Source organism: Paroedura picta, chromosome 2 (genome assembly GCF_049243985.1).
Source record: "Paroedura picta isolate Pp20150507F chromosome 2, Ppicta_v3.0, whole genome shotgun sequence".
In the NCBI taxonomy this organism is placed as follows: domain Eukaryota; kingdom Metazoa; phylum Chordata; class Lepidosauria; order Squamata; family Gekkonidae; genus Paroedura; species Paroedura picta.
Genome location: NC_135370.1, coordinates 28,468,858 through 28,481,416, shown reverse-complemented (window position 1 = coordinate 28,481,416; position 12,559 = coordinate 28,468,858). Strand labels below are relative to the sequence as shown.

The window sequence follows — 12,559 nt, the reverse complement described above, 5'->3', positions numbered from 1 at the left end:
GCACAACAACCCTGTGCAGTAGGCCTCAAGTCTTTCAATTCAACAACCTGTGTGGGAGGCCTTAAATGTTTCTTCTCTACCACAACCCTGTCCAAAGTAGCCCTTTCTGCCTGGGGAGCTGATCTTTATACTCTGCAGGTGAGCTGTAATTCCAGGAGCTCTCCAGGCCACACCTGGAGGTTTTGCTACTCCTGGGTTGGAAATATTCCTGGAGGTTTGGAGGTGGGACTTCAAAATCGTACAATGCCTCAGAGTCCAGCCTTCAAATGAGCTATTTTTGCCTGCAGTTGGGAGGGAGTGGTGCAGGAGTGTCCCTCCTGGCCTATGGATTATGGCCAGCTCTTATCAGCAACTATTTGTATTCTGGGGCGCAGACAGGCAGACCAGCATCAGTCCTGTGAGTCTGGAAAGTGCAGGAAGATCTAAATAAATATTTACAGCCTGAAACTAAATAGAGAACAAGTAAATGTCTGGAGACACATCGTAACTGAAATAGTAACTGGCAAATAACCTTGGCCTGACAAATAAAAAAACAGTATTAAAAACCTTACTAAGGTCAAGACTGCTGTGCACAGACAGTCTTCCTCTTAGGGTTGCCAGCTTCCCTGTGAGACTTGCTACCCCACCTCCCTCATGTGGAGTCTGCTATGGGGAGAGAAGGGGAAGACGATTGGAAAATGCTTTGAGACACCTGAGGCCTGCTGCGTCACTGTAGCCCATTCCCAGTTCTCTCAGATCTCTCACAACCCTACATACCTCACAGGTTGACTATTGTGAAGAGACAAATGGAAAAGATGTTTGTAAACCGCTTTGAGACTCCTTTGGGTAGTAAGCAATAGGGTACAAAAATCCGTTCTTCTAAGGAACAACCATGAAAGAAGCATGGGGGCACCTAACATTTTACCAACTGTGAAAATATGGGAGACAGAAGGAACAGGGTGGACACCTGTGTACTGTGACTACCCTATGTGTATTAGGGCAGAGGGGCATTTCGGTGAATGTGGCCTAATTCACACAAGAAGGGAAATGACGCAGAACTGGGGGGAATTGGTTGCCATGTAATCTTCCCCTAAGAAGAGTCTCCAGTCTGATTTTCCCTTCACATATCTGAGGACCTGGCTCTGCAAAGCTCATCTGTATCCACTATGCCACAATTCCCAAAGGTCAGTCTTCTCCCACACTCAACGAACATTCCACACCACAGGTTCTTGACACCCATATCTCCACACCCATGGCCTCATTTGCCACCCTGCCACCACAACCTCCCACACAGCACACACATTCAACCCCATGCCCTTACAGACTGGACAACTCCTCCCCTTCCTCTTCCCACTGCCAAGCTCTAGCGCCCGTTGTATTCTTGGAAACAACGGGCTTTGCCCCTAGTTGTTATTATTATTATTATTATTATTATTATTATTATTATTATTTAGATTTAGATTTATAGCCTGCCACCCCCCTAAGGCTCGTGGCAGGTAACAGCTTATTAAAAACCCCGATAAAAAACCCTAATACATAATACATAAAAACCATCCTAATACATAACACATCAACCAACCCAACACAGCGACATTACCCAAGGAGTTTTTCAACCTTTTGATCATGATGCAATCTCTGAAATATTCTTCAAGCTTTCAATAATCCTGGAAGTGATGCCAGCTGGCCGTGTCTCCCTGCCATGCCCTCGGAAGTCATATGTTTACAATCTCCATGGTATCATTCATAAAATAACATGCTTGTTAAATAAGTAGTCTGAGTGTGGGCAATAATGCCTGAGCAAAACTAGGAAGCATTCATCCCAGCTGTCATGAACCCCACCATACAAAGCAACAATGCTCTTCCGGAGAAATTATCTGTGTGATTTGGAGATCACTTGTAACTTTGGGAGATCTCCAGGCACCATCAGGAGGTTGGCAATCCTAACAGGAACTGAAAATATGCTTTACCTGGGTGAGAAATGGCTGATAGGGCATAGGGAAATCTGGGAAGTAAGAAATAATTGTGTAGGCTGTGCACAATCCTTGCACTGGATCCAGAAGTAGTAGCTCTTGGCTAGGGATGCCAGCTTCCAGGTGGGTACCTGGGGATCCCCTGGAATTACAGTGGCTCTGATGTGGTTGGGGTCCCCACTTAGTTTCCAAGATCTGATGAGATCGGTCTAACCTGGATCATCCATGATAAAGTGATTTGTACATAGCTTAAATTTAAAAATCAATTGAATTTAAAAATCAAGTCCCAGAAGAACTTGGGAAAACAGATCTAAGGAAGGAAATCACAAAAAGCCCTGAACACTACATAGAGGGGGAAGAGATTCGGATTGATAAAGTATACAGAGCCTAATCAAAGGCGACTGCACGCAAGAATCAACCAAGAGACATTTTTGGCCCTGACAGCAAGGCTGATAGAAATACTCTATACAGAAACCATCAGGTGATACCGCTGAGTTGGGTGGATCAAGAAACACAAATACTTCAAGAAGCTTCTCTCCCCCCCACCCCTCCCAAAGCAAGAAGCTTGCCGGGCCGCAAGCTAATCGGCCACTTCGGCGGCCGATTTGCTTGCAACCTGGCGAGCTTCTCGCTGCAGGGGGGGCGGGAAAAGGGAGCTACGGCCCGGTGCCAAGGCCTTCGCGGCCCGGCACCGGGCTGCAGCCCGGGGGTTGGGGACCACTGCTCTATGACATCAAAAGTCTTGTAGGCTAAATTATATGCAATATTAATGGAGAGAGTCCAAAGAAGCTGTCTCTTGAGTGAAATGCCTATTAGATTATTCAAAAGAAACCACAAATCAAAGCTGGGGAACAAATCTATGCCATGCAGTTAATGTCAGCATAAGAAAAATGTTCTGAAATTTCTCTGTAGATGGCGCTGCACTTCAGAAAGGACCTGCAATGACCAAAGTCAGCATTTTTAATAAGGGAAAGTATCCACCATACATATATGGTAGAGCTGCCCAACTGTGAAACAATTTGGAGAAATCTCTATGGTCTATGGACCCCTGGTTGGGAATCCCTGCTCTATAAGATAGTAAGTAAGATGGCGAGAAGCTGTATGCAGTCCACTGCTGATGCTATTTGGACAGATTGGGGTGGGGTGGGGGAGACTGAAAAAGAACATGGGCATCTATTGAGAAATGTGGTTGTCGCAGCAAGATGACTGGACACAATCGACACAACAACCCATAGAAGTATGGTTAAGGATGTGTCAGTAAAGTATAATCACAGATGGACAATTAAAGAAAGGTATATTATATATATATACACACACATACCCCAATATAATGGAGGATTTTATTAGTTACTGGATGGAATATGCTAAAAGTAGAGGAATCTGTGAAAGCTGAAACATATTTATTTATATTTTTATACCGCCCATTTCTTTGCAGCTCTGGGCGGTTTACACTGAACATTATATAATACAAATTACATGGAACGATGTATAGTGCCAACAATATGTAACATCAACTTTCATAAACAGTATGTAACATAAACCATGTTATAAATAACAATTAACAGTAACATCGGGGGTTGGTTCTTTCATGGGTTGGTTCTTTTAGTCTGGGGGGTTCAGCAACTGTTCTAAGTCCGTCAGCCTCCAGCGAACGCCTGGTGGAAGAGCTCCCTCTTGCAGGCCCTGCGGAACTGTGGAAGTTCGGGCAGGGCTCTGATCTCCTCAGGGAGCTCGTTCCACCAGGTTGGGGCCAGGACCGAGAAGGCTCTGGCCCTTGTTGAGGACCGACGTGCTTCTCTGGGGCCAGGGATCCGCAGCCAGTTGGAGGTGGTGGAGCGTAGGGCTCTTTTGGGGGTATATAGATTTTATGTCTATGTATCCCACCGTTATAAAATATTGTCTGTGGGTTGCTCAGTAATCAGAATCACATAGTTAAGCTCAGCTTGATTTTAAATAGGTTGCGCAATTTCCTTGTAATGGTTATTAAGGAATATAACTCCCCCCTCATTTTTCGGATTCAATTTTTGTAATTATATACAATTTTAAAAACTTCTAAAAACTCCTCAGCATAGTAAGTGACAGACTGCAACATGCTTTTGTTTTTTTTTCTTTCCAAACCCATATGTCTATTATTCCCAGCAAGCACAAGTGAAAAGATTATGTCTTACCATAAGTTCAGGTGGAAATATATAGTCCTGGGTTGGATCCTGAGCTTGGAATTTTTCTGGCTGGCAGAGACCCAAACACATCTTATGGAAAAGAAAGAAAAGCCCAACATCACCTGAAAAATCATAAATGGAGACACTGCCAGGCCTCAAATGACACAAAAGCTCGCTTGACCTCAACCAGGGCCACAGCTTTCTTTACGGAAAGAAGGAGATCAGGGCCTTGATGGAACTTGAACAATTGTGCAGGGCCTGCAAAAGGGAGCTCCTTCACCAGGCATTTGGTTGAGGTCGACCTGAACCAATGCTTCCCACGGGCCCTCCCCCTGAGCCTCCCTCCTATGGCACCCACCATAATTCCATCCAATCCACTGGGCTATCAGTATTAATTAATTTAATGTTTTCCATATTTCTCTACTGTTCCATGTTGCTTGTGTTGTCACTTTATTATTGTAAATCAACCTTATCTGTACTGTTCCTTTTTTATGTGAACTACCCTGAGCCTTCGGGGAGGGCTGTAAGTCCTGTAAGTAAGTAAGTAAATAATGTCCTGTAAGTAAGTAAGTAAATGAAATGGATGCCAGTTAGAAACAATATTGGACATGTAGTTTAGAAGTGTAATTAAGAGTGGCTGGCTAGCTAATGACCCCCTCCATGTCCTGGAGAAATTAATAATTTAGGATAATGGGTTGACCAAGAACCTACTGACTCACCTTGAACTAATCTCATCAACATCCATCCTCACCCAGCCTCACTTTCTTGCACCCATTTTGCCTTAATTAAGCAACACAATTCTATTAATCAAATATAGTAGTTTTTCCTGTCCGGTAGTCATAAAGCCCCATTCACACCTATAGTCCACCTCTTTTCATCCACCTCCAGAGAGCCCATTCAATTTTTGTTTTTCTGGCAAACACACTATACCTGCCAGAGAGCAGTTCTTGCTGTATATATGATGGCATTTTGCTTCCCAGCGGTGTATTTGTGTCTTGGATTCTCCGCATATACTCCTACATTGCTGAGCTCTTCATGAAACACTGATCATTTTGCTGCTTCCACAGACCTCTCCAAGAATGGTAATTATTGCTATTTCTGAAATCTCTCTTCCTTCTCCCTGTGTGTCCTCTTAGCAAGCTCTTAGGTGTGTGTTTTGTTTTATTCTTTCTCTTTTTAAAATAAAAATCTTTCTGGTTGAACATCTACCTGGTTTATTTCAAGAATTCTTAAGGGGGAAATCTCCCCTAAATAATGAAGCAGGCTAAAGTTACCCTTTCTCACTCTGACTCCTTAGGCTAATTCCCCCAACTAATTAAGAGACTGACTCTTCGGGTAACCATTTTGATCACTTTAGTCCAAACAAGATGGTGATGCAGCTCCGGATCCCATACCCTGCCCAGAACTGAACATTCGCATTGAAACTCACTGGGGTTTACAGCAGCTTTATGAAAAATGTGGAAATCAGCTTACCCGATCTCCTCTTTTAGGCTCTGTAGCTAAATCTTCTTCTCTTTCTTCCCCCTTTTCACCATCTTGATCTAAGCAACACTTTCCACTCCCTGCTAGGGGACAGCACTCCTGAGAAAAGCATTTTTAAAAAAAGATTATGATGGTTATAGCTGACAAGAAATATAATTTAAAGAACATGTTTGGCTGATCCTTTATCTCGCGCTCTCATAAATGCATGTACACACACACACACACACACACACACAATTCTTTATAACAAAAATCACTGTGCTGATTTTTTCTTTCCATATATCCCCTGGTGGTCCTTCATTCAGATTTCACTAAGGCCTGAGACAGAATAAGGATGCGTCCTTCAAGAAATAACTGACATGCTCTGGCCAGGATTCCACGTCCATTCTATACCCATTCCCTAAAGAAGGGTTTTTGTTTTTAGTTAGGGTCAACAGACTTTGGCTTCAGATGAAATAAGGCTTCTGGAATATTCTGCTTTCACAATCGAATCCTACTTGCTCAGTGTTCTGTTTCCTTCACTCACTTTTTCCTGCCCAGAGGGAAGGAAGTTCCAGCCTTGCTTTGGCTGGCCCATTTCATTTTCTCAACTACATATTTAGTTTTGTGGTTTCCTAAAGGCAGTGAAACAGCTCTGTGCAAGAAGCCCACTAGCCTCCTAAAAGTCTTTTCCTTCTATTCACTTCACGTATTCTAGCATGCTACCTGCCCCTACAATGTACCAATGTAAGTATTTAATTTCCTTATTTCCAGAGCCAGTGGCTGTGTACCAAGCTACGTTTGGCCTAGATCTCTCTGTATGTGAGATTGCGGACAAAAACGATGACTTCTATTGGCCCCTGCCTCCTTACTAAAATAAATATTCCTCCTCATAGAGGGTTGCCAATTCTGGCCTGGAGATGTGTGTGTCGTGCCTGTGGAAGGTGGGTTTGGTGAGGGTTTTCACCTAGAAACTATGATCTGCCCTTCAAAGCAGCCATTTTCTGCAGGGAAACTGATCCTCCTTCCCTGGAGGACAGCAATAACTCTGGGAGAACTCCAAGCCAGGAGGCTGGGAACCATAGAATCATAGAATCATAGAGTTGGAAGGGGCCATACAGGCCATCTAGTCCAACCCCCTGCTCAACGCAGGATCAGCCCAAAGCATCCTAAAGCAATAACCCCATGTGGTTCTTCATGCCTAGTCTTCAAATGACCCCAACGTAATTTATTTTATTTTATTCCCTTGCAATGTTCCTTTCTCCCAGAGTTGGACCCAAACAAAATATGGCCTTATAACCTTAGTTCCGTCTTTATCAACTTTTTTACTGGTGAAAAAAACCCTGAAACATTCTTCAGCCTTTGAGAAATCCCAGAAGTGGTGTGATCCTGCAGAATATGGTTGGGAAGCACAGCTACATACATGCCCACCCGGGGCCCCTCCCCTTCCCACCCCCTCTAAGCCCATCATTTTAGGAGGGAGGGGAGTGCCAATATAACTATATATGTTCATATCATGTAATAAATGTTTAACAAATTTAAAAAATATATAAAAAATAATTCATCTATTCAGGAAACCCTTCCAGGGCCATTAAAAAACCCCAGGGTGTCATGAAACCCGGGTTGAGAAAGCCTGATCTTTTGGGTCATATTTGTGTATGTCCCTTGGCATATCTCAGTGAGAGTGAGAAGCCCTGTTGAGAAAGCCTGTCTTAGTTTATTATTCCTGTAAGACCTCTGTATCTGGCAAACATCTTCATTAGGCTATGTACTAATCAATGAGTGACATTCTCCTTATATGTGTGGTCTGGTAATTTCCATTTCATTATGTGATGAAATGTGCTATGCACACAAAAGCTTATAACTTTGTTGGTCTTAAAAGTGCCAATGAACTCAAAATTGGTTGTAAAATATTACAGTGACTGCACTTTTAGTGCTCTCCTGTTTCTAGATCGGCAGGGCCTTGGTACTCCTGGGGGCTGCAAAAAGTGTCCTTTTAGTCAAACCTGTTTAAAAAGATGACATGTCAATCATGGAAGTATTCAGCGTACAGCGGAAAGTGCTGATGTGTCTGTGAGCCCGGATGAATTCACAAAGCCCACCGAGTTCAAGATGAGCACAGTAGAGTTTAGCAGACTTTAATCCAGGTTTTCTCATGCAGAGTTTCATGAAACCCTGGGGTTTCTTGACAGCCCTGGAAGAGTTTCCTGAAAGGGTGGGAGTTAATATATGTGTTTGCGTGTGTGTGTGTTAAACATTTATTGGGTAATATGACCATATATGGTCATGTCGACCCACCCTCTCCATCCCAAAATGGCCAATGATGGGCCTTAGGAAGGGCATGTACATAGTTGTGCTTCCCAACCATATTCTGCGCCATTGTACTACTTTGGGGGTTTCTCGAAGCCTGAGAAAGGCTCCTTTAGCCTTTTGTGGCACAGAATTCTGTGGTACAGAATTGTGCTAGAGTTTAGCCTTTTGTGGTACACAACACACACAGCCTTGCTATTTTCTCCCGATGTCGTATATATGATGATCTGGATAGGCCAGGCTAGTGTAATCTCATCAGATCTCTGAAGCTAAGAAGAGTTTGCCCTGGCAAGTATTTGAATGGGAGACCTCCAAGGACTGCCCGGGGTGGATTGTGGAGGCAGGCCATAGAAACCTACCCCTGAACCTCTCTTGCCTTAAAAACTCCACAGGGTCACTATAGGTCAGCTATGACTTGATGGCACTTTCCACCACAATATATTCCTCTCAAAGTAGCTCTACCCTTGGGGTCATGAGCACTGTTGCAAATGTCATCTGACCATCATATTCCCCATTAAAGGACGACACAATTGATTGTTTCAAAGAACTTATTTAGTAGAGAGTGTCCCCCCTCTTACCGGAGAAAAAACACTGAAGCTGTCAATGATGGGTCTGTACCCAGTGCAACGGCATAAATTACCTTGAAGAAAGGAACAGACAAAGGAAGAACAAGGAGATCAATATTTAAGTTATGACTTCACAAACCATCCACGTGCAGCCTTCGCCTCTGGACTGTTCAGTCTTCGTACGATCTTAAATATATATTTTTATTTTATTTATTTTACATTTATAGACTGCCCTCCCCTGAGGCTCAGAGAGCTTTGGGCTGGATTCATTTCCAGATGGGCTTCTGATATTTTAGCAGGAAGGAAGCCCCATCCTCCAAATGGTCCAAGTATATTATTATACTTGGTCCAAGTATATCAGAAATGATGCCTTATTCTTGTGGGTCTTGTGAATGTTCACAGCTCCATTTGCAAAGAAATGCAACATATCCAAACCCTTATAGAGCAGGGGTAGTCAACCTGTGGTCCTCCAGATGTCCATGGACTACAATTCCGATGAGCCCCTGCCAGCATTTGCTGGCAGGGGCTCATGGGAATTGTAGTCCATGAACATCTGGAGGACCACAGGTTGACTACCCCTGTTATAGAGCACCATGTTTTCCTGGTAGCTATGTAAGTATGAATCCCAACAAGGCAACTTGTCAGGATACCTTTAGTAAATGACAATGGAGGTAGGGGAGGTAAGTCATAAGAACACGTGAGAAGCCATGTTGGATGAGGCCAATGGCCCGTCCAGTCCAACACTCTGTGTCACACAGTGGCCAAAACCCAGGTGCCATCAGGAAGTCCACCAGTGGGGCCTTCCTCATATGGAGTGGAACGACCCTCATTGTTCTACAGGTTGCTAAATAGAGGGATTTTGTTATTAAATTTTAAATTTCTAACCTTTCTTTTTAAATTTTAATAATCTTTTGCTTTCTTTACTCTGTTTTTAGAAAATGTTTATATTTCTCTATTGTACATCGCATATTGCCAAATATCTCATCTGGCCACAGTGCTGTATTAAATAAACATATTGACTTACACCAGTGGGGCCAGAACTCCAGACATCCTCCCCCTCTTGCCCCTCATGTTGGGGGGGGGGGTTGGCCACTGTGTGTTGGGCTGGATGGGCTATTGGCCTGATCCAACATGGCTTCTTATATGTTTTTATGTTCTTAAGAGGTGCCATCAGAACTGAATAGAGTAGGAAAACAGGACCAGAAAATGAATTTGAGGAGATTAATCTGAACTAGATAATTGTTCACCAAGACTCAGAAAAACCCAGCCATTTCTTTTATTTCTTTCTCCATTTGCCAGATGCTTTCCCCAAATCTTTTTTGGAAAAAGAAAGCCTACCATCCAGCGCGGCCACTATCTGCTCCATGGTGGGTTCCGGGTGATTCCTTAGCAGAGAATACATCGACATCACCATTCCAGGGGTGCAGAAGCCACACTGGGAGCCATGACACTTAGCAAGCATTTTCTGAAAGGGAAACAAGCTCTGTTCATGAACATATTTACATGGATGGTTCACACAGAAGGATTATCTTCTGGAAGTAATCTCAGTCCTAGAAGCGTATCGGCATCTTCCTCATGGTACCACCTCAACCAATGTTGCTTGCAGCGCAATCTTTTTTGTCACCTTTCCTTTCCTGACCCTTCTATTCTGCCTTTAATAACAATGGAAGAACCAAGGATGAAAAGCTGCTATATCCATCAATTTTGTGGTCTGAAGGCACACGTTATGGCCACCTTGCTGGTCAGTGTAGGATTGAATGTTCACTATCTGGGAACCCCACACACAGTCTTGTGATCAATGGAAGAAAGGTAAAAGTAAAGGTAAAGGTACCCCCTGTGCAAGCACCGAGTCATGTCTGACCCTTGGGGTAACGCCCTCCAGCGTTTTCATGGCAGACTCAATATGGGGTGGTTTGCCAGTGCCTTCCCCAGTCATTACTGTTTACCCCCCAGCAAGCTGGGTACTCATTTTACCGACCTCGGAAGGATGGAAGGCTGAGTCAACCTTGAACCGGCTGCTGGGATTGAACTCCCAGCCTCATGGGCAGAGCTTTCAGACAACATTTCTGCTGCCTTACCACTCTGCACCACAAGAGGCTCTAATGGAAGAAAAGAGGGATGTAAAAGAAAGAAATACGATAAAATATAGAACTTCACCAGCTAGATTTGTAGACCGGGGCAGGGACTGAAGTAGCACCATAGAATAAGTGTTGATTCCCTGACCTTTAGCTCTCACCTGAATGGGATGAAGTTTGGTTTTCGTGTTTCCCACTCCTTCCACGGTGGTTACTGCAGCACCATACAATGAACACAATGGAAGCAGACAAGAGTTGGCTGGGAAATGACTTTGGGATGTTAAGGAGACATCCCAATATCTGTGTTCATTCCTAGTTTGTAATATATACTTGTGCCATCTTAAAGTGTTTGGTTGCTCTGAGAATAAATCTAGTCCAAGTGGATATATGGAATATCAGCTACAAGGTAAAGGTAAAGGTATCCCCTGTTACAGTGAAAACCAATACAATCTCTGTAGAGCTACCCAATATCCTTCTTTCCCTTCTTTAAAGGATACCGTATCTTCTTGGAGTCTGGGTTGTACGTGGAGACCATGACAGTGCAGGCTCCACACCCTCCAGTTCCACAGCCATATTTGGTTCCTGTGAGATGGACTGATTATGCACAATGCAGTTAAGGAAAACAAAGGCAACCTGTGACATCATTTGGGCTTTTTTTGGGTCAGAACATTATTTATATTCCTGCTTTCATGTATCAAAGGAAAGACAAATGGGAAGTAAATCAAAAGAAAGCGCTTTACCAAGCTTGTTGCTAAGCATAACAAAGCATTGCATAAATCTGCTCTCCAGTAATTCCTAGAGCAATGTCTTGTCATTTCCAGGTTATATCTGGAAGTGAGGTAGTGGCATTGGTGATGTCACCAAACATCACATGCCTCCCACGTCCCTGTTCCTCAACCCAGTCTTCTTCCAGGCCACCAGGTCAATGTAAAGAAATGCCAAATGCTAAGCAACTACAAGAGCCATCTTTCAGGTTAGATCAGGTCGATTCACTGGAGTTCACTGCCAGAAAGACATTCCTAGAATTGCAACTCAATACGGTCAAGTAGAAAATATGCAACATTAACCAAGAAACTCAGAATTTATGCCAACAGTTATCAACATTTTTGCATCTATCAATAAGGACAATTTATCACACTCTTCCTCCAAGGACTTTCATGCTTCTCCCTTCCTCATTTTATTTGTAAACAAAGCCATGAAGTAGCTCAGGCTAAGAGTGTGGATAGCCCAGGTTCACCCAGATGTCTTCCATACAAGGGATTAGGCTGCAATCACCACTTATTCCGAAAGTAAGACCTAGCGGTACTTATTCATGCACCACTAGTATAAGCCCTTCCCTGAAAATAAGACCTACCTCTAATTGGTCCTTAGAGCCAGGGCCGGCCTTAGGGGTGTTCTTGTAGGGGTGTTCGTGGTCATACAGGGCGCCGGGCCAGCCAACATTGAGGGCCATTTCGCACTCGTCCAAAATAGCACAATGGTTACAAATTGAAATCGCTACAGTTTTGCCATTATGCACAACGTCGTTGACAATCTGCAACACTCCTGAAACCGATCCGCAAAAAGCGCTTCATTGTAGCGCTTTCAGGGAAATCCCAAAAAGTGGATTCACCCTCTGGAAAGCGCTACACTCCTGCAACCAATCTGCAACACTAGTGGAAAAGTTCTGTGCGTTACCATTGTTGCGGTTTCTGCAAAGTCCCTCCCCTGGCTCTCTCTTCTGATCTTCCGGCGAAGCGATCACCATTTTTTTTTCTCTGAGCGAGCGGAGATCAACGCACCAGCAAGCCTTCGTTTACCCAGCGAGGCTTCCCCGGCTGCAGTCCCTCTGTTTAAAGTCACCAAGCACCAGCAATACAGAGGCCCGTTTCTGGTTTATTTTCCCTTTATTTTCCACTATTTTTGGCCGAAAATCGGCCCCCTGAGGGGGAGTATTTTTTTTTCCACTCGGGGGGAGCGTAGCAACGATGAAACGGTAGCTCAAACACCACCTGCTAGCTGGATGGGTCTCTCCGTTGCAACGAATCAACGCAGATTCG

The 12,559-nt window shown here is 43.9% G+C and overlaps 1 protein-coding gene across 1 annotated transcript in view; it reads right to left on the bottom strand.

Annotated features, from left to right (window-relative positions):
- LOC143829132 (aldehyde oxidase 3-like) overlaps nt 1–12,559 on the bottom strand; it is an 81,592-nt gene that overhangs the window by 64,594 nt on the left and 4,439 nt on the right. The window contains exons 3-8 of the mRNA XM_077319522.1: nt 11,018–11,114; nt 10,682–10,790; nt 9,784–9,910; nt 8,458–8,519; nt 5,582–5,689; nt 4,118–4,198 (exon numbers count right to left, since the gene is read on the bottom strand). Of these exons, the coding sequence (XP_077175637.1) occupies nt 4,118–4,198; nt 5,582–5,689; nt 8,458–8,519; nt 9,784–9,910; nt 10,682–10,790; nt 11,018–11,114 (584 nt within the window). The remainder of the gene's footprint in view (nt 1–4,117; nt 4,199–5,581; nt 5,690–8,457; nt 8,520–9,783; nt 9,911–10,681; nt 10,791–11,017; nt 11,115–12,559) is intronic.